This window comes from Coregonus clupeaformis, chromosome 21 (genome assembly GCF_020615455.1).
Source record: "Coregonus clupeaformis isolate EN_2021a chromosome 21, ASM2061545v1, whole genome shotgun sequence".
NCBI lineage: Eukaryota > Metazoa > Chordata > Actinopteri > Salmoniformes > Salmonidae > Coregonus > Coregonus clupeaformis.
Window position 1 is genome coordinate 35579031 of NC_059212.1, and position 21205 is coordinate 35600235.

General features: G+C 43.2%; 2 protein-coding genes across 3 annotated transcripts; one reads left to right on the plus strand and one right to left on the minus strand.

Annotated features, from left to right (window-relative positions):
- Positions 1-453: 453 nt before the first annotated feature.
- LOC121535355 (autophagy-related protein 9A) lies at positions 454-14250 on the minus strand. 2 transcript variants are annotated; one of them, XM_041842353.2, is made up of 15 exons: positions 13938-14250; positions 13201-13332; positions 12882-12925; positions 12285-12349; positions 11992-12162; positions 9226-9367; positions 8171-8919; positions 7709-7862; positions 6433-6612; positions 5527-5772; positions 5030-5271; positions 4700-4793; positions 4499-4586; positions 4172-4353; positions 454-2051 (listed from the first exon to the last, which is right to left on the minus strand). In XM_041842353.2, exons 2-14 carry the CDS (start codon positions 13307-13309, stop codon positions 4190-4192), a joined length of 2448 nt encoding a protein of 815 aa, XP_041698287.1. In that variant the 5' UTR covers positions 13310-13332; positions 13938-14250; the 3' UTR covers positions 454-2051; positions 4172-4189. The 2 variants fall into 2 exon arrangements, with proteins under 2 accessions (XP_041698287.1, XP_041698286.1); XM_041842352.2 differs by having other exon boundaries at positions 13201-13335.
- A 66-nt stretch (positions 14251-14316) lies between these two features.
- Positions 14317-19784, plus strand: abcb8 (ATP-binding cassette, sub-family B (MDR/TAP), member 8). The gene is made up of 16 exons (XM_041842351.1): positions 14317-14687; positions 15057-15393; positions 15538-15693; positions 15820-15914; positions 16071-16176; positions 16437-16598; positions 16804-16889; positions 17040-17137; positions 17229-17334; positions 17480-17513; positions 17637-17773; positions 17873-17967; positions 18140-18273; positions 18487-18634; positions 18846-19096; positions 19335-19784. Exons 1-16 carry the CDS (start codon positions 14590-14592, stop codon positions 19416-19418), a joined length of 2127 nt encoding a protein of 708 aa, XP_041698285.1. The 5' UTR covers positions 14317-14589; the 3' UTR covers positions 19419-19784.
- The last annotated feature ends 1421 nt before the right edge of the window (positions 19785-21205 follow it).

The following is a 21205-nucleotide window of genomic DNA, read 5'->3' on the forward strand; positions in this document are numbered from 1 at the left end:
AGAATGGTGTGGGCATACCCCAACAATAGAATGGTGTGGGCATACCCCAACAATAGAATGGTGTGGGCATACCCCAACAATAGAATGGTGTGGGCATACCCCAACAATAGAATGGTGTGGGCATACCCCAACAATAGAATGGTGTGGGCATACCCCAACAATAGAATGGTGTGGGCATATACCGGTCATGAAACATATTCATGCGAGTAGACCGCTGATTGGCCAGCTCATCCTCTATGACCCTCAAACTCAACTCTGGACCTCGAAGCTAGATGCACTGCATTTTTTCATTGTTCCTTCTAATCAGGGACTAATTTAGACCGGGGACACCGGGGACACCAGGTGAGTGCAATTAATTATCAGGTAGAACAGAAAACCAGCAGGTTCTGGACCTCGTAGAGTAAGAGTTGAATACCCCTGCTCTATGAGGATATAGCAAGCATTTTTGATATACAAGTTTGAGGTGGGGTTTTTGAAGTGTTTTTTCCCCCTCCAATTTATTCTTCGGCCACAAATATGAGTATAGGATGAGTTAACAGAATATTAACTTATAAAAGTGTGATTTTCACTGGACAGTTACTTTAAATACATTAATTACTTAAATATTTGGGACAATAAAGGGAGAATTATCTAATTTAAAAAGACATCTGAGGCTGTTCTCTGAGAAAAGGAAAGAAAATACTCATATAGGATTAATTTATGAACAAAGCAAACCCTCAAGATCTGATTGCTGTAATTGCAAAATAATAATAATGTTCACTTGTTGTGTGTACATAGGGGGAAGTGTTTCGTGAACAAAATGTTGAGCAGTACATGCAAAATCAATGCATACAACACTTCATGATTTACTGTACATGATATGCAACCCTCCACTGCCTATTCTCATACCTACCCACAACAATGTAGTTACTGCTTCTGCAAATATGTAATCTTGATTTACATACCTTTGTCAAGTATAACACCCTTGTTGCCAGTGGAGACTGTACGTGGAAGATACTTTGATACAGAATAATCAAGTTATTATATGTTGAATCCTGTCTTAGAGTCACCCAGGATTTTAAAGAAAGAGAACGAACTTAATACTGAAGAAAACATGATATTAGGCCCATTAAGGTCAGACAGCAGCTTTTAATTAGATTTTATCCAGTTTAGAATTGTGGTTAATTAATCTTGCCCATCTGTAGGCTTTTGTCAGATTTTCTTGTGGGGTCCTATCGGTGACCTTAGTAGTAGCAGTAGTAGTAGTATAGTTGCAGCCTACTTCATGTCACTGTTTTCAGTACTTTTCATCTTCACCAAGGATTAAAACTGCCCCAAGGATTAAAAACAACTAAACTTAAATATTCATATAGAGGTAAGACGCTAAAGTGTATTTACAAATGTCAAGCAATAAGTAAGGGCCAAATACGCCAGTGTAGAATTTTGCACTCAACTTTCCTCATATAGTGAAAATGGTCAGGCAGCTAATATGATACACCTTCACTCCATAGTCTCTTCAGCACCAAGAAAGACACCATTTCCACCATGAGAAAGTGAACCCAGACCCACATTGTAAACCTCCCAAATGCACAAATCAAACGTAATATATATATATATATATATATATATATATATATATATATATATATATATATATATATATTTGTTTTTAAATACATGAATACGCAACAAAAGTGTGACAGGTTTTGCTGCATACCATGCTCAAGCATGCCCTGCAAGTGTCCTGGCTGTGCATGCCACTCTTTCCCCGAGTCCCGAAACACGCACACACACAGACTCCAGTCCTCTATGAGCGATGTATATACATTCTATAACAAAACAATGACATGGAGAGAGGGACGGAAGACATACAGTTGGTTTCCCTGACGACACAACAACTCCTGATGTGATAGGAGGAGAGGCATGGAGGAGGGGCGGAGATGGAGACAGTGGTTATCCAATGAGTTCCCCAACTGCCTGTGCTGTGTGATGTCATAAATGTCCTATCTATCCTATACTCCAAAAAGATCATCTAAGGCCACAATGTTCATCCAGACAAGAAAGTGTAAACACTGCAAAAGAAGAGAAAAGACAATCAGCCACAGATTCTTTTTTTAAAGGTCCATCATGTAATTCTGTACGACCCAACTGATTTCAGATATATATATATATATACACACACACAGTGGGGAGAACAAGTATTTGATACACTGCCGATTTTTCAGGTTTTCATACTTACAAAGCATGTAGAGGTCTGTAATTCTTATCATAGGTACACTTCAACTGTGAGAGACAGAATCTAAAACCAAAATCCATAAAATCACATTGTATGATTTTTAAGTAATTAATTTGCATTTTATTGCATGACATAAGTATTTGATACATCAGCAAAGCAGAACTTAATATTTGGTACAGAAACCTTTGTTTGCAATTACAGAGATCATACGTTTCCTGTAGGTCTTGACCAGGTTTGCACACACTGCAGCAGGGATTTTGGCCAACTCCTCCATACAGACCTTCTCCAGATCCTTCAGATTTCGGGGCTGTCGCTGGGCAATACGGACTTTCAGCTCCCTCCAAAGATTTTCTATTGGGTTCAGGTCTGGAGACTGGCTAGGCCACTCCAGGACCTTGAGATGCTTCTTACGGAGCCACTCCTTAGTTGCCCTGGCTGTGTGTTTCGGGTCGTTGTCATGCTGGAAGACCCAGCCATGACACATCTTCAATGCTCTTACTGAGGGAAGGAGGTTGATGGCCAAGATCTCGCGATACATGGCCCCATCCAGCCTTCCCTCAATACGGTGCAGTCGTCCTGTCCCCTTTGCAGAAAAGCATCCCCAAAGAATGATGTTTCCACCTCCATGCTTCACGGTTGGGATGGTGTTCTTGGGGTTGTACTCATCCTTCTTCTTCCTCCAAACACGGCGAGTGGAGTTTAGACCAAAAAGCTCTATTTTTGTCTCATCAGAACACATGACCTTCTCCCATTCCTCCTCTGGATCATCCAGATGGTCATTGGCAAACTTCAGACGGGCCTGGACATGCGCTGGCTTGAGCAGGGGGACCTTGCGTGCGCTGCAGGATTTTAAGCCATGACGGCGTAGTGTGTTACTAATGGTTTTCTTTGAGACTGTGATCCCAGCTCTCTTCAGGTCATTGTCCAGGTCCTGCCGTGTAGTTCTGGGCTGATCCCTCACCTTCCTCATGATCATTGATGCCCCATGAGGTGAGATCTTGCATGGAGCCCCAGACCGAGGGTCATTGACCGTCATCTTGAACTTCTTCCATTTTCTAATAAATGCGCCAACAGTTGTTGCCTTCTCACCAAGCTGCTTGCCTATTGTCCTGTAGCCCATCCCAGCCTTGTGCAGGTCTACAATTTTATCCCTGATGTCCTTACACAGCTCTCTGATCTTGGCCATTGTGGAGAGGCTGGAGTCTGTTTGATTGAGTGTGTGGACAGGTGTCTTTTATACAGGTAACGAGTTCAAACAGGTGCAGTTAATACAGGTAATGAGTGGAGAACAGTAGGGCTTCTTAAAGAAAAACTAACAGGACTGTGAGAGCCGGAATTCTTACTGGTTGGTAGGTGATCAAATACTTATGTCATGCAATAAAATGCAAATCATACAATGTGATTTTCTGGATTTTTCTTTTAGATTCCGTCTCTCACAGTTTAATTGTACCTATGATAAAAATTACAGACCTCTACATGCTTTGTAAGTAGGAAAACCTGCAAAATCGTCAGTGTATCAAATACTTGTTCTCCCCACTGTATATAAAATGTCTATGTCATTCTTATTGAAAGCAAGTCTGACAAGCAGTAGATCCATTCTATGTGCAATATTTCTATGTTTCCTCTCCGCAAGTTAAATTTTTGCTTCTTTTGTACATCAGCTTCAAACAGCTGAAAAATACGATATTTTTGGTTATTATTGGTTATAAAGCTATTTCACAGCGGTTTAGATGGTACAACAATTCTCTACACTTGCTTGTTGTCACAAACTGAAATCAGACGAACATTTTAGAATTTTAGAAAACAGGAAATGGCGGAGCTATTTCTACATATTGCACGTTTAAGAAAAGCAAAAACAGTAGTACTAGATATAAGATACATTTCTGACAATATTAGCCTATAGATTATGGAGGAGGAGTGTCTGTGTGTTGGAAATAGAGGTGTGATGGAACTAACCCATTTATTTAAGGCACTTCAATAGCTACTCTTGGAGTCCTGTTTAGGAGTCGACCTGCTGTTAATGATTTCCTCTTCCTCTGCATCCTCCTCCTCCTCTTCCTCCGTCCAGCCTCCCAGACGCAGCGGGGTGGGCATATTAGACAGGCTGACTGCTGTGTGTCCGCTGTGCGTCTGAGAACCTGCTTGCGTGGATAGAGGATAGGAGCATAGACAGTTGGTCAACTGGATGTCATAAGCTAAAACTATCCCAACTACCAAACACGCTCCATCTGACTTTAGCCAAGATCTTAAGTAAGTAAAAACAGAATAATGACTGTTACGTACCAGTGTTGCTGCTTAGCTCTCTCATTGGCACTGGGTTCTGCCACTGGCCTGATGTTCTCTGGTGGGGGAGCGAGTTCTGTTGGTGGACCTAGGGACAGAGAGGGACACACGTCACACACTCGGTATGTGTGTGTGTCTGCGTGTGTGTACAAAGTTAAATGAAAAGAAGGACCCTGAGGCCATCTCTTCAAAGTGACCTACCTCATGCATGTAAATAGCATGGAGACTCATCTCAGCCGAGGCAAACTCTGAAAGCAATGTAGTGCTCTTCATCCGAGAATCACTGGCTGACATGCTGAGGAAATAAAAACAAGCTATTATCAGCAAGCCTAAAAAAAACATTGAAGTACATTGTTATTCATCACTTAATTCACAGACTAACAACGAACCTCATATTTAAATCAATAACGCACCTTCGACAAACAAGTACTGTATCTAATCAATCAACACTTTTGTGTTATGGATGAACCTAGACAACAGTGTTGTGTTTGCAGAGTGTGTGTTTGCAGAGCGTGGCGTCTGTCTACTTACCTGTCGATGACTGTGCGGTCACTGCAGTACATGGTGCTGTCGGGGTGGGTGGAGGGTAGAAGGACATGCGAGCGGGAGCGGCTGGCGTGGGGGAGCTGAGAGTGGGAGCTGGACAGCGAGGCCAGGACGCTGGCGGCGGCAGAGGCAGCCGTGCTGGGAGGAACGAAGCGGCGGTCTCGGCCTGGTAGGCCTGACGCGGTCAGCACAGGGTGGGCCAGGACACTGGCCAATAGGTTGTCAGGCTGGACAGGAAAACATAACCCAGAGATACAGAGGTCAGTATACAAGCATATTGACAAGATTTAACTCAACATACTGTAATCCAATACCAAACCTTAGACAAATTGCAATACATTGACATCATTGTTGAATGATTAGCAGAGTAGGATTGCCGTTACAGTGTTGAGGCAAATATCTTCCTGTGTACTAACTGTGACTGACTATGAATTGGCTGGCTGGGGATGTGGGTGTAGTGGGCAGTTACTGTAGTTACTCACTCCATTGCCGGACCCGTTGGAAAGCAGTGAGGAACAGAGCGGGGCCTCAGAGAGCAGCAGCTGGGTGGGGGGTCCCCCCTGGGCGTCCTGGTGCACCTTCTCCTTCAGATGGCTGATGAACACTGAGCTCTCCTGGGGGGGCTGCCAACGGGGGTTCTTGATGGTGAAGTGCATCAGGGACAGCTCAGTCTTGCCATTCTCAGCTTGCTGGTACACAGACGCCTCCGTCTGCCCCTCAGACATCCACTGAAACAGACAACGTGTGACAATTACACACTGGAACAATGCATTATTATTTTTTAACTATGTGTCCATCCTGGGGTTCGATCCCAGGCTGTGTCACAACTGGCCATGACCGGGAGTCCCATAGGGCGGCGCACAACTGGCCCAGCGTTATCTGGGTTAGGGGAGGGTTTGGCCGGGGGGTCTTTACTTGGCTCATCGCGCTCTAGCGACACCTTGTGGCGGGCCGGGCGCCTGCATGCTGACTTCGGTCATCAGTTGAATGGTGTTTCTGCCGACACATTGGTGCAGCTGGCTTCCGGGTTAAACGAGTGGGTGTTAAGAAGCGCGGCTTGGCGGGTAATGTTTCGGATGACGCATGACTCGACCTTCGCCTCTCCCGAGCACGTTGGGAAGTTGCAGCGATGAGACAAGATTGTAATTGGATCGCAATTGGATATCACGAAACTGGGGAGAAAAAGGGGGTAAAAGATAAATTAAAATAAACTATGCATAAGTGACTAATATCAGGAGAGGACACATACACATTCATTTCTGATACAATATTGATGACCTGGTGATCTCTGACCTAAAAACTGCAGTGAGTCTTTCATTTCAACAAAGTAATAACAATACTTTCCGTATCAAAGTCCCTTTCCCATACCCTAAATTACAGGAACTCACCAGAGGGTTTCCATGGCGACGGATGTCCATCTGTGCGAAGGAGCAGATGTCTCCGACCCCAACCACCTCCACGGTGAAGTTCCTGAAGAAGTCAATGATCTCCAGGGACTTGTTCCTCAGGAGGAAGATGAGGATGAAGGGCGTGACGATGGGGCTCAGCAGCTCCTCCAGGATAAACAGCTAAACAGACAGACAGACACAGAGACACAGACAGACAATAGTTGTGAGTTATACTGGAAGAGGATTTGGCGGTATTCAGACTTGAGATCTGCACCCTTAACTTGAACTTTCACATAGCCTATGTCATTCACTGATTGTCAATGAGAGAGTTACGAGAAAAGTTAAGCACTTTGATCTCAAGTCTGAATACTTTCAATTGTGTCCCCCAAACGAATGGTTAAAGTGGCATAAGATGAATTAGTTCCTGTGTGGAAAGTGGCATACAGTATTATGGTGAGGTCATATGAGAATTGGAGTGTACATGAATAACTTCATACAATTAAAGCACTTGTTTAGGCATTGAGCAAGTCTTGTGTTACAAGAACATTTCAATTTCAGACCGTATGTCATAAAGTCATATACACTGACCAGCTGAATCCAGGTGAAAGCTATGATCCCTTATTGATGTCACTTGTTAAATCTACTTCAATCAGTGTATATGAAGGGTAGGAGACTGGTAAAAGAAGGATGTTTAAGCCTTGAGACAACTGAGACATGGATTGTGTATTTGTGCCATTCAGAGGGTGAATGGGCAAGACAAAATATTTAAGTGCCTTTGAACAGGGCATGGTAGTAGGTGCCAGGTGCACCTGTTTGTGTCAAGAACTGCAACGCTGCTGGGTTTTTCACGCTCAACAGTTTCCCGTGTGAATCAAGAATGGTCCACCACCCAAAGGACATCCAGCCAACTTGACACAACTGTGGGAAGCATTGGAGTCAACATGGGCCAGCATCACTGTGGAACGCTTTCAACACCTTGTAGAGTCCATGCCCCGACGAATTGCGGCTGTTCTGAGGGCAAAAGGGGGTGTAACTCAATATTAGGAAGGTGTTCCCTCAATGTACACATGCATTTTCCATTACGTGAAATCAAACTCTAATGTCAAACAGAGACTAGAAATATGAATTATCTCCCCCCTTTGTCATCCCTTTTTTTCCCCAGGATCAATATTAGGAAGGTGTTCCTAATGTTTTGTACACCCTGTGAATAGTTTCATTCTTCCTAAGCTGCAGCCAATGAGCAGTCTCTATTTACTGTCTGGCCCGTCTCACCCACCGCTTTGTACTGGAACAGCTGTGCCACCTCGTCCCGGGTCTCGCTCTTGTTGGCGTTGCCCCTCCAGTGGTCTGGCATGTAGTGGATGTGAGCCAGCACACACTGCAGCAGCTGCTCCGGGCACCACACCATGTGTTCGTCTGGGATGAAGGACCTAGGAGGAGGGCATATTCACAGACGTCATCTCTCTACTTCACACAACATTTAAGACAACATATGATATGGATTATGGACATACTGGTATGTCTGCGGGTTTAACAAAGGTTGACATTTTTTCTAAAAACAATGTTCCCTCGCTCATTACTGTCTGTTAGAATATGGTGGAATCTAGGTGGAGCTGTTGCATACCAACTCAGATCTGCAATGGGAAGGGGTAAGGAACAATTTTTCGAATGAAACACAGCCACAAATCACTACAAGATCATCCCGAGAGATCACCATTCCCCCTGTCCCGTGGCTTACCTGGTGATGGTGATAACCACTCCCAGCACGGTGATGGCGGTCAGGATGTGCTGCACAGTCAAGACATCCTCATCATACACGGTCAGTGCGATGAGCACAGCCAGTACCGAGCCCGAGAAGAACGCCACGTTCTTGGCCAGCACGGTGAGGAGTGGCGAGGTGAACGAGTTCATGTACTTGGAGATGGGCTTGTAGCCGCGGCCCAGCCTGCCGTGCAGCTCGTGGTCCAGCTCGTTGAAGTGGCGCAGGTAGAGGCGGCCGTACATGGACCAGCGGCGGGCTCCCAGACTCCCCGGCTCCCTCCTGATGACCTCGGTGTAGCTGAAGAAGGAGTATAGCACCTGCCACACCAGGATGAAGGGGCAGAGGAGCAGGTTGGCCACGCCCAGTAGAAGAATGACCCGGCTCAGCTGCTGGGCCAGCTCCAGACGGTTCCCTGCACGCTTGTACTTAGGGTGCAGGTTCCATTTGTTCTGGAACAGCGACCCCGGACCCCAGAAGAGAATCAGCTCAAAGTTGTACTTGAGGCCCTGGGTGAGGAACACAAGGTTGCCCAGCAGGGGGAGCTGAAGCTGTACAGGTAACAGGGACTTATTGACCATGGCCACCATGTAGTTCTTGAAGCGCAGGATGCGGTGGTAGATGTCCAGCTCAGTTAGCTCCTTCTTGTGGATACACATCTGCTGCTCCCGCTGCAGGCTGATCAGACGGTCCTGGACCTCCTGCCATGTGAAGTTACACAGCTCGTCCTAGAAAGGGGAGAGGTCAAAGGTGTTCAGACTTATATGAGGGACACCTACTTATAGGTAAGCTGGGTGGGTATGACGATGAACATTTGCCTTGATATCTTTTTGAAACCAATGGATTCCAAGGAAGCTGACAACTACAGTAAGCTAAAACGGTCTGAAAACAATCGGCATACCACTGTTTCGTGAGACTCTAGGATCAAAAGTAAAATGCAATTATCCCCTATTGTGTTATTCCTGGTCACTGAAACCTTTATAAGGGATTGATGTATATAATTTGACCTCCAGTGGACATAAAAGAAGCCTTACCATGCTGATCTTCAGTGCTTTGATGTAGAACTGGCGTATTTCCCAGTAGCTGAGGATGTTGCAGAAGACCTTGATCATCCGGTAGACCCAGAAGATGGCTGCCATGATGAGCAGGAAGATGATCCAACTGTTCTCCTGGATCCTGGGGAAAAGAAGGGATGACAAAGGGGGGAGATAATTCATATTTCTAGTCTCTGTTTGACATTAGAGGTTGATTTCACGTAATGGAAAATGCATGTGTACATTGAGGGAACACCTTCCTAATATTGAGTTGCACCCCCTTTTGCCCTCCAATGCTTCTCACAGTTGTGTCAAGTTGGCTGGATGTCCTTTGTGTGGTGGACCATTCTTGATACACACGGGAAACTGTTGAGCGTGAAAAACCCAGCAGCGTTGCAGTTCTTGACACACTCAAACAGGTGCACCTGGCACCTACTACCATACCCCGTTGGATGATGATGCAGGCCATGCACAGAGAGAAGGTCAAAATTATTTATTTTCACCATTGATGTATGACCAAAATAACTATCTACAAATTAGAGTAAAGGAGCCTTATAAATCTGTCGGTTTAAGACTCCTCACAGGTGACCTGAACCAACCTTATGTTGTAATGTATGTTGTTGGGCCTGAGAGGTATCTTAGATAAATTAACTCCTGTTTACAGTTTGTGGCTTGGTTATGTCCGACTAACTTTGTCTCTCCTGCGTATCAGAGAGCTGCTGAGAATCAGCTGGTAAACTTTTAAGTATCCCATTTCATTTCAAAACACAGAACATGTCACACACAGGTTATGATCTATTCTAGCTAACCACCCTGGTAAACATATTGAGGAGAATAAACATAAACATACATTCAGGAGTTTAATTTGGAAATTAAAAAACGAAAACAAACAACGTTGTGACAAAATTAGGCTACTTCCTGATTTGTGTGACATCTTTTTCATTTCCAGACCAACTCAATGGTGAAACATTGAGTTGGGGGGAGGATGGGAGAGCAGACAAAGTCTGTGGTTTTAAATGGTAGGACATACTGTTCCTCGATTAGAATTCCTAGCAGTGGTGTGTCATCATCTTCCATCTAAACACCCATTCAGTCATGGAGGGTTCTTAGAGAAGGGATGGGGGGGGGGGCAACTATAACCCCCCAGCCTAGGATTGTGTTTGTGTGCAGAATCAGATTAATGATATTGCTGAAGAAAACAGGCAAGCTTGTTTATCCATCTTGGAAAGAACTGTGGCGGGGGTGGAGGGGACTGGGTCTAGCAGCAGAGCTTGGGGGTGTCATGTGGTCCACAGACTGCCTGCCCAGACCCCAAGAGTGACTCCTTCCAGCTACTCAGTGAGCTGGCCCTGAGTGAGACTTACCATGCAGGGGCTATCCATTACATTGTTTTCCCTGGTACTACTCTGAACACAGTGCACTGATACACAAATAACCTGCTCCAGGAACCGGTCATCAACTACAGGCTGAGAGTGTTGCAACTTCCCTCGTGTTTACAAGTGTTTTAGGCCAAGGCTATGCGAATGTGCAGAGTATTAATCAGTCATAGTAGGATATATGCTTAGCTGAATAATTTAGTTTGTATTCTTCTGCAACAAACAAATACACATCATTTAGTATTTTATAATAAAATATTCAAATGTAGTTGCGGGGAACATAATTTATCTTTCAGATTTGTCTTTGACAGAGAAGACATGACTACCAAAGCCTTTGCTCAGTAGGCCTAACTAACTAAGCTCTTCAACACAAGGGTTCACCTAGTTCACAGCACACAAAGGCGAACTAAAATACATTTGGATCAAATTTCATAAAAACAGCATCCCTCCCTCGGGCCATTGAACACAATTAGACTTACGTGCCAATAGCACTCCAAATTAATTTAATTAATGTCAAATTCCAATTAGATAATAGGAAATGACAATGATAAGACTTCGCCACTCAAAAGAGCTCATTTCGCAATTAGCATCTCTGATACACAATAAAAAGATTTCTTCATCATAATGTTCTGAGTGGAAGTATAACCCACAGGCAATGTGAAAGTAGGCCAGAGCTCTGTGCTCCACAGTGTAGCTCTGTGCTCCACAGTGTATCTCTATGAATGTGAGCATGTCTTATAGTAAAACCACATCTAACACAATCCAATAAGCAAACATTAGCCTCAGAATGACTGGTCGTCATTAAATTATGTTGGACAAATGAAATACCCTTTTCAGGCCTGATGAAGTTCTGCAGGCTGTGAGATTTATACCCTGGTATTATTGTGTCTTGTCATAAGAGAATAAAATACCCAATTTAAATGTCATGAAGAAGGATTTACATTATGGCATTGGCAGTGATTTGGGGATTTATTAGGATCCCCATTAGCAACAGCTAGTCTTACTGGGGTCCGAATTATAACAAAAAAGGCATTACAGACTAAATACTTTACAATTTACATACATGTAAAAACATTAACATGTAGTGTGTGTGTGCATCTATCACTTACACATACATGTCAGTACATACACACAACAAGTAGGTCACATGGGGGAGAGGCATTCTAGTGGTATAACAAGGGGTACATCAGGAAACCACACAATTTACCTATGCAGTCAAGCACTCAGGTTAGTTTCTGCGGGATCATGCACAAAAACAATAAACCTGAACTGGCAACAAAGACAACTATCTCTACCACAACTACACATTATTATAGCCAACCATATCTATATAGGCTATCCATCCATCCATCTACCAATCCATCTACTAAGCCAATGCTGATTGACCTACCTCTCAGTGCACTGCTGGCTTGGTAGGATGGCATCAGGCAGAGAGACCTTGTTCCTGTCCAGGGGGTTCTGGCCAGGTCCTGTGTGGTTCACTGCCCGGTTGGCAAACAGGATATCATACTCCACACAGTTGAAGAGGAACGTTGTGAATGTGACCACAAACAGGAACTGACTGCAATAAGGAGTTTGAGATGTTGGGGTTAAACCTTAGCCGATATAAACTTTGAATGTTGTCTTAAAAGTTGAAAACATCTTAGATTAACATGAGGTTTGTCAATAAATGGATATACTTACAAAAGTTCAAAGAACTCTGATAACATCATACAAGCAAAGCCATTCTTCTGATGAAACTGATAGATGTGGAAATTCAAGTTAAGGAAAACAGAGTCAAGTGTTTTTTGTCATAGCCTACAAAGCAACCACTCTTGAAGTAATCTTTGATGGTGGATCAAATAATAACCATGATGTATGTTTTTTAAGTAGACTTAATACATCCACTAGAGAGAAACAAAACCACAACAAAGCAACGTAAAGTGAACCAGCCTGGCATCAATATCATTAAAGTACAGAGGATGTGTTCTGGAAGAACACACATAATTGAAAGTCGTTCTCCAGAGGCAAGTCTCTCATTTAAAGTCACTGTGCATCATGAGTTGCATTTATATACGGCAACATCGTACTGTCAGAATTAGATTAAAATGTCAAAACGGTGTTTGAAATTGCTCCTTTCTAAATGAGCTCGTTAGGTGACAATAATGATAACAGACATGATAAAGCTGCAATTTTAAACATCATACTGAAAGTAATGCTTATTTCCAAAACAATAAGCTACAATATATATTGCCAGAGAAACATGTTTATCACAATCGCAAAAATGTCTTAAAAGGATATTCTTGTGAAGAAGTTGTCCAGATTCTTGATATGGTGCCATGAGTCTGCAAATTAGGGGTGGGAATAAAAGTAACATTGAGACTTAAAGAAACCATTACCTTCGTTCAACAAAACAGCAATAACAGTAGTAATCAGGTATGATTTGAAGAAAACAACAACTTTAAGTGAATCTAGAGCCTGGGTTTATAGGAAATAGTAGTACTGTGTCATTACAAGGAATCACAATATCACACCAAATCATATTATACCATAACATAGCCTTTATGTCTAGCCCTGATAGGAAAATAAATATGACGTTATAATATAACCAGTACAGTACCACTCAGGCCCTCTGGCACATGCACTAATAGGTCCTCCTCCCCAGGAGGTGAGTCCTCCTCAAAGTCATCAATCCGCTGGTACTCCTGGTAAGCTTCAAAGTTGGCCATTGTGCTTCACATTCTCCCTGTACCTCCTCCGACAGACAAGTTGGGAACACACAGAGTCTTATTGTGGTGTTGATTGAAAAGAGTAGCATACATCAACAACGAGTGTCAGACAGAGTGAACACACACTACATAGATGATGTCAGCTGTGTGAGAAAATTCACAGCAAGATGTGCTGTCAACAACATTCCACTGGAGGGTTGGATAAGTGTAACGTTAGCTTTAGAATATCTGATCTATTTGGTTTTCTATGCATTCTTGCCTTTCTTGGAATCTAACTTGCTAACGTTAGCTAGCAGCCGTGTTCACGACAGTGTGACAGGTAACGTTGGCTAGCTAACAGAAATAGGCATACATAGCTACTTAGAGTTACAAAATATTGTGTTGTGTTGGTTACTTGTTGTCAACAACCAACCAGTCGGTTTGACAGATAACTAGTTAGCTAACATTCGCTAAAGCAAAATCAGACAGCTGGGGACAGCAAACTACTGTAGCTAGCTATTATGCTAGCTAGCTAGATAACGTAGCATTACAATGTGACGTTGAATGGTTAACGTTACCTAACACCAACAAAGGCAGCAACAAACTACCACGTAGCTAGCTATCTAGCAAGGCAGCTAACTGTTCTTACCTCGATCAGCTTATTTGCTTGCTAGCCAGTCAGTTAACGTTACTCGTGTATCCTTGCCTTGATGTACTGCTATTGTAACGGTATTGTTCCCTTCTCCGTCCATTCGCTTGATTCTAAATTCAAGTGGCCTGGATTTCCACGTTATTTGTCGAGCTATTTTTATACCCAATGTTATCTATTTAACTAATAGCTATTAAGGGTTGATAACAACAACTGTTTAGGGTAACGTTAGATAACAACCCAACTAACAGTAGCTGGCCAGCTAAATAGTTAGAGATCATTCGTGGGCTTCCACTGTTTCGTCTTTCACAAACAAACGTCAACAGAACACCATTGACGTCACTTAATTTTAACATCGTCACTTCCGCAAGACGAATGAAGTTTTTTTTTCATCCAATGACAGAGATAATCTTCGCCAATGATGATCAATAAAAACGCTTCTAGCAAGATTCATGTTGTAGCCTTTTAACATTGTTTTAGCGATCAAAATGCTTGTTTTGTTATGGACATTAAACAATCTACTGTACATTGCCAATGAGATGCATTCTGGGATAGTGTCAACATGGCAGCCTGCATGTTGTTCCTTGTACCCTTCTGAGCTAAGCGCTCAGATTCTTTGAATTTTGTTAGATTTCCGTGAAAACGTCTAAATATGTTTCACTTACTTTGTAATCGAATCAGTACAACTTCACCGGTGCGCCCCGTCTATTCGCATTTGAAAAGAACACACGATTTATGGAGACAGCCACGGTAGGACAACTTTCTAGTTGGCTAATGCCGGTAGTCAGCTGATCAGACAGCTAGCTACAGACCTTAGACTTTACACTAGCTAATGTGATCCATTATGAAAACGATATTAGTTCAGCTCTGTCCCAAAGTTGTAAGTAGTGTTGTTCACTGTTCAGTAAAGTGGTGTTAATGGAATGGACCATCCAGAAGTGTCATATGCCTTTTGTAACTTGTTTGTCACCATAATAAAAAAAAATGGATCGAAAAGCCCACCACATAGTTATTCTTAGTTGTTAAGCTCATGTTGTCCCGGTCTCTCAAACTTGTACAATACAGATCACATTACAAACAGTACAGCTTGTTATATTGTTTGTTTTGTTTTCGTTTCAGATCACGGCTATACACAACACAATTGGCCAATGCAGGCAACTCCTCTGGACAGCCAAGTAATGCTGCTGGACGTATCTGGGGTCTGGCTCAAGCAGCAGTCCGCCAATCTGCCTGCTGGACGTCAAGACCGCCAGGGGGGGCCCTGAAGTTCATCTTGGGGCCAGTGGTTCTCACCGTCTCTGCTAAACTACTTGGCAGTGTAGCATATTGCCAGGCAGATGTGAATAACAATGTTCTACTAGAGCTTCAAGCCAAAGAAACTGAGCCTGAGTTCGACTGGCATATCCTGTGGGAGTTTGTCAAACCCCAGCTCTTTGCCCTTCTTGGTGCTGTCATGGTGAGCAACATAACTTAACACTACTGGACAATCTACTGTTTAGACAGTTACATGTTGGCCAAACTCCAGTAGTCGTTGAACTTATTGTGTTTTCATAGTATTGGAATGCTGAGTGATTTCAGACCAATCATGTTTTTTTTTCAGCTTGCTTTTGGTGCTGCCATCTTGAATATTCAAATTCCCCTGATGTTGGGCGATCTGGTGAACATAGTGGCACGCTACATGAGAGAACATACTGGGGATTACATGAGAGAGATGAGGGGACCTGCTCTGAAGTTGCTGGGATTGTATGGTCTCCAAGTAAGTTGTATGTCCAAAAAGGCATTGTCCGTGATCTAATTTTAATTTAACTGTAGATTGAATAATCTATTTCTGTGAAATACATAGTAAAACAATATGGTCATGAAATCTCTTTCCTGGCTTCAGGGTCTGCTGACCACCGGTTACATCATCCTGCTTTCCAGGGTAGGGGAACGAGTAGCAGCAGACATGAGGAAGACCCTTTTCCAATCTTTACTCAGGTATACACCCAGTTGCAGTTATATCTATTGAAAGCAACGAGGTAGAATAGACCAGTTCCAAGACAGAGAGTAGAGTGACTGACTAGATGTCACTAGACCTACTATCTACTGTCCAACTTTCACTGTTGGTAACACAAGACTTGGCAATTGTTTCAGGCAAGATGTAGCCTTCTTTGATGCCAACAAAACTGGCATGCTGGTGAACCGTTTGACTGCTGATATTCAGGAGTTCAAGTCTTCCTTCAAACTGGTTGTGTCTCAGGTATGGCTGTGTACATATTAATTTATTGGATAATTAAAAGAAGAAAGGCTGCTCCAGCCAGAGACAACATTACATACATTCAAAATTATCGAGGATAAAAACACAATAAAGCTTATTTCCATTGTGGTCCCCTATGCACTTCCCTATTACATTTTGCCATAACTTTTCAGTATAATTTATTCAGTAGCTGTTGCTCCCATCTAGAGACAGTTCACAGGATCGAAATCTAATGATATTGCCCCAATTACTCATATCTGCAGGGCCTGCGGAGTGTAACGCAGACGGTTGGCTGTTTCGTGTCCCTCTATGTAATCTCCCCTAAACTCACTGGTATGACGGTGGTGATACTTCCCTGTCTGGTGGGGGCAGGAGCTCTGATTGGCTCACTCCTTCGCAGGCTGTCCCGATTGGCTCAGGAACAGGTGACATCATCACTCATTCTGACTCTGACTCATACGCTATCTAAATCACATTAGAGAAATAGAAAAAGTGTCAACCGAGAAAGCATTTTACTGAGTTTATCAGAATTACAGCATGAAGAATGGTGTATGCTGAGCATTGGTGTTGACTGTCTGTCTGTTTGTGTCTAGACTGAAATACAGTATGTGTGTTGTTGTTGGTGTGTAGGTGTCGAAAGCAACAGGGGTGGCAGAAGAGGCCCTTGGCAATGTGAGGACAGTGAAAGCCTTTGCCATGGAGGAGCGAGAGATGCAGTAAGTGACAGTCTATTATAGTCCAGATCAAACAATATTATCAGACCTGGCCTATAATAAAGTCACAATTGTCTTTCAAAACATTCCTAATTTCACTGCTTATTAGAGGGAGTGTGTGAAAGAATGTAACTATTTGTCTGTGTTTTGCAGGTTATATGCCTGGGAAGTGGACAAATCATGTGAGATGAATGAATCTCTAGGCTCAGGGATAGCTGTTTTCCAAGGAATGTCAAATATCGTCCTGAACTGTGAGTTCCTTTTATCATGAATAGTGGATCGAACTTGCTATTTATTTAAGTATGCCATTGCTTATCTATTACATGGTTCCTTTTCTTGCAGGCATTGTTTTAGGCACCATCTTTGCTGGTGGGTCATTGATGGCGGGTGATGAAATGTCTCCAGGTGACCTCATGTCTTTCCTGGTGGCTTCACAGACGGTGCAGAGGTTTGATTTGATTTGATTTGAAAATATGTGTTGTCAGCAAAGATAACACTTAAGCCAAATGCTTGCATGATCAAATGGAAGTGTTCAATGTACGTTAAGAAAATAACAAACTGAATTTGACCTTTCCTTACGTTATTTTCCTCAGGTCTTTGGCCAGCATCTCTATCCTGTTTGGCCAAGTGAGTAAAGACTTGACGTATAGAAGAAGTTAGAAATACATTGCTATCAATGTACAGTTTCAGGTTTCACAAGGTGATCAGTTGATATGGCAATAAGAAATTAGAACCTACCATGTTTTCCAGATGGTCAGAGGCCTCAGCTCTGGGGCCCGTGTTTTCGAGTACCTGTCTTTGGAGCCTACCATTCCACTTTCGGGGGGAGGCCGCATTCCTTACAAATCTCTGACAGGACGGGTGGACTTCATGAACATTACCTTCAGGCAAGACCACGTCAGAAAGACAAAATTAACAAAAAGACACACACAAACAAACACAAATTATCTATATCAGTGAGTGCCATTTTTATTTGTTTTTCACAGTTACCCAACGAGACCAGGCCAACAGATCCTGAAGAACTTCAACCTCATCATCCCCCCCTGTAAGACTGTCGCAATCGTTGGAGAGTCAGGAGGAGGTAATGTCCCATGCGTTCCCATGGATACAAGCACTCAATTAGTCTGATTACATAAACAAAGGGCCAATAATGATATTGTAGAACCATTAATCTGAAAATAGGATAATTATGTGCAACATAATGCAATGTTTATGAAAATGATGTGATCATTTATTGTTCTCCTACACTGCAGGGAAGTCCACAGTGGCCTCCTTGCTGGAGCGTTTCTATGACCCCAGCAGTGGTGTGATCATGTTGGACGGCCTGGATATCCGGACACTGGACCCATCCTGGCTGAGAGGACAAGTCATTGGATTTATCAATCAGGTAAATGTTCTAGAATAATCACTCTACACAACTGAGTTATATTCTGTTTTCTAGTGCATAAGGATGTTCTAGGATCTTCTTTCAGAACTGCTGCAGATTTGGTTATTGTCCTCAGTAGGAAATGGCCTTCTTGTGTGATTTTTGCCATAATAACAGTGATAACAATGTTACTTTGTTATTAAAAATGTAACAATGTTCCACCCCTGCTTGCAGGAGCCTGTGCTGTTTGGCTCCTCTGTGATGGAGAACATTCGCTTTGGGAAGCCGGAGGCCACTGATGCTGAGGTCATCAACGCTGCCAAGCAGGCCAACGCCCACCGCTTCATCACAGGCTTTCCAGATGGATACAACACTGTGGTTGGTAAGTGACAACACATATTTGAGAAAAAAAAGTATATGTTTTTTTGAATGGCCCAGTTCTAACATCCTCTGATTTATTACTAGTCTATACCACTCTAATAAACCCCAGACACACATATTCAAATCATATGCATATACTTTTTACATAAGTAGTACTAAGTGCAGTTACAATAAGTGCTTTTACTGAATATTGTACCTCTGCGGACACACAGGTGAGCGAGGAGTGACTATGTCAGGGGGCCAGAAGCAGCGTATTGCCATTGCCCGCGCCCTGATCAAGAACCCCAGCATCCTGGTCCTGGACGAGGCCACCAGTGCATTGGACGCAGAGTCAGAGCGGGTGGTGCAAGAGGCTCTGGACCGGGCCACCACAGGACGCACTGTGCTCATCATTGCCCACAGACTCAGCACCATCCAGAGGGCAGACCTCATCTGTGTCATGAGCAACGGACGCATCGTAGAGGTTAGGGAGCGGCTGAAGCACTGAAGGAAGAGAGGGATGTCTATTGTCCTCTGTCCCATTGGTGGTTTTGTCCAGATATTGGACACTTCTCCCAATCATGTTTTCTTGTCATTTAAGTAATAATAATCACAAAGTATTTTTAAGAGCATCACTACACGTGTAATGATGTATGTCAATTTTCAACTAGAAAGCTTGGTTGTATAGTTGTATGTCTAACAGGTATCTTGTCTCTTCCTAGGCTGGAACTCACACGGAATTGCTGAGCAAAGGAGGGTTGTATGCTGACCTGATCCGCAGGCAGAGATCAGAGGGAGAGAAGTGAACACTACTTTGATATGGCACAGAACTGTAGGCCTATATCATGAACTAGGGACAGCCTTTGCATGAGAAATGAAAAATATGCATGAGTATTATCAATTGTTTTATGTTGGTGTAAAGTTGATTTAGTTTAATGGTCCAATGTCAAATTCCATTTTATACAAGCCAAATGTATGGGTGGACCAACTGGATTATATTTTATTGTGGCCCAACTAAGACTGCTGAAATTGCAAGTGTTTATCATGTGTTGTTTTATAGGACGAGAATACTAACTGTACAGGATGTGAATGTGATTTTAGCAGGGTTACTTGGCCCTGTCCTGTATCTGTACATTTTGCAAGACTTTTAATCATTAAATTCTATTCATCCACTCATCTGTTTTCTATGAGAGAGAGAGTGAAAATACTAATTTGGTATAGAGCAGACCTAACCCACTCTATTAAATTATTCAAAACAGGAACATTTTACATCTAGCTAGAAATTAATAAGGAAATTATCTCAACAGAGAAAAATGTCCTCATGTGCTACCTAAAGTGCATTTGGAAAGTATTCAGATCCCTTAACTTTTTCCACATTTTGTTACGATACAGCCTTATTCTAAAATTGATCAAATGTTTTTTCCCCTCATCAATCTACACACAATACCCCATAATGAAACAGTGAAAACAGATGTTTATATTTTTTTGCACATTTATTACAAATAAAAAACAGAAATATTCATTTACATAAGTATTCAGACCATTTACTCAGTACTTTGTTGAAGCACCTTTGGCAGCGATTACAGCCTTGAGTCTTCTTGGGTATGACGCTACAAGCTTGGCACACCTGTATTTGGGGAGTTTCTCCCATTCTTCTCTGCAGATCCTCTCAAGCTCTGTCAGGAAGGGATGGGGAGCGTCGCTGCACAGCTATTTTAAGGTCTCTCCAGAGATGTTCGATTGGGTTCAAGTCCGGGCTCTCGCTGGGCCACTCAAGGACATTCAGAGACTTGTCCCGAAGCCACTCCTGCGTTGTCTTGGCTGTGTGCTTAGGGTCGTTGTCCTGTTGGAAGGTGAACCTTCATCCCAGTCTGAGGTCCTGAGCGCTCTGGAGCAGGTTTTCACCAAGGATCTCTCTGTACTTTGCTCCGTTCATCATTCCCTCGATCCTGCCTAGTCTCCCAGTCCCTGTTGCTGAAAAACATCCCCACAGCATGATGCTGCCACCACCATGCTTCATCGTAGGGATGGTGCCAGGTTTCCTCCAGATGTGACGATTGGCATTCAGGCCAAATAGTTCAATCTTGGTTTCATCAGACCAGAGAATCTTGTTTCTCATGGTCTGAGAGTCCTTTAGGTGCCTTTTGGCAAACTCCAAACGGGCTGTCATGTGCCTTTTACTGAGGAGTGGCTTCCGTCAGGCCACTCTACGATAAAGGTCTGATTGATGGAGTACTGCAGAGATGGTTGTCCTTCTGGAAGGTTCTCCCATCTCCACAGAGGAACTGGAGCTCTGTCAGAGTGACCATCAGGTTTTTGGTCACCTCACTGACCAAAGCTCTTCTCCCCCGATTGCTCAGTTTGGCTGGGCGGCCAGTTCTAGGAAGAGTCTTGGTGGCTCCAAACTTCTTCCATTTAAGAATGATGGAGGCCACTGTGTTCTTGGGGTCCTTCAATGCTGCAGACATTTTTTGGTACCCTTCCCCAGATCTGTGCCTCGACACAATCCTGTCTCGGAGCTCTACGGACAATTCCTTCGACCTCATGGCTTGGTTTTTGCTGTGACATGCACTGTGAACTGTGGGACCTTATA

Excerpts from the sequence above, each read along its gene's own strand:
- LOC121535355 (XM_041842353.2), bottom strand. The coding sequence starts at position 13,309 with ATGGCCAACTTTGAAGCTTACCAGGAGTACCAGCGGATTGATGACTTT. Across the intron at positions 12,163-12,284 it reads TCAGAGTTCTTTGAACTTTT|TCAGTTCCTGTTTGTGGTCA; the intron begins GTAAGTATATCC and ends TCCTTATTGCAG. Across the intron at positions 4,587-4,699 it reads ATGCTATTTACATGCATGAG|GTCCACCAACAGAACTCGCT; the intron begins GTAGGTCACTTT and ends CTCTGTCCCTAG.
- abcb8 (XM_041842351.1), top strand. The coding sequence starts at position 14,590 with ATGTTTCACTTACTTTGTAATCGAATCAGTACAACTTCACCGGTGCGC. Across the intron at positions 15,694-15,819 it reads TGGGATTGTATGGTCTCCAA|GGTCTGCTGACCACCGGTTA; the intron begins GTAAGTTGTATG and ends TCCTGGCTTCAG. Across the intron at positions 17,138-17,228 it reads GTCAAATATCGTCCTGAACT|GCATTGTTTTAGGCACCATC; the intron begins GTGAGTTCCTTT and ends CTTTTCTTGCAG.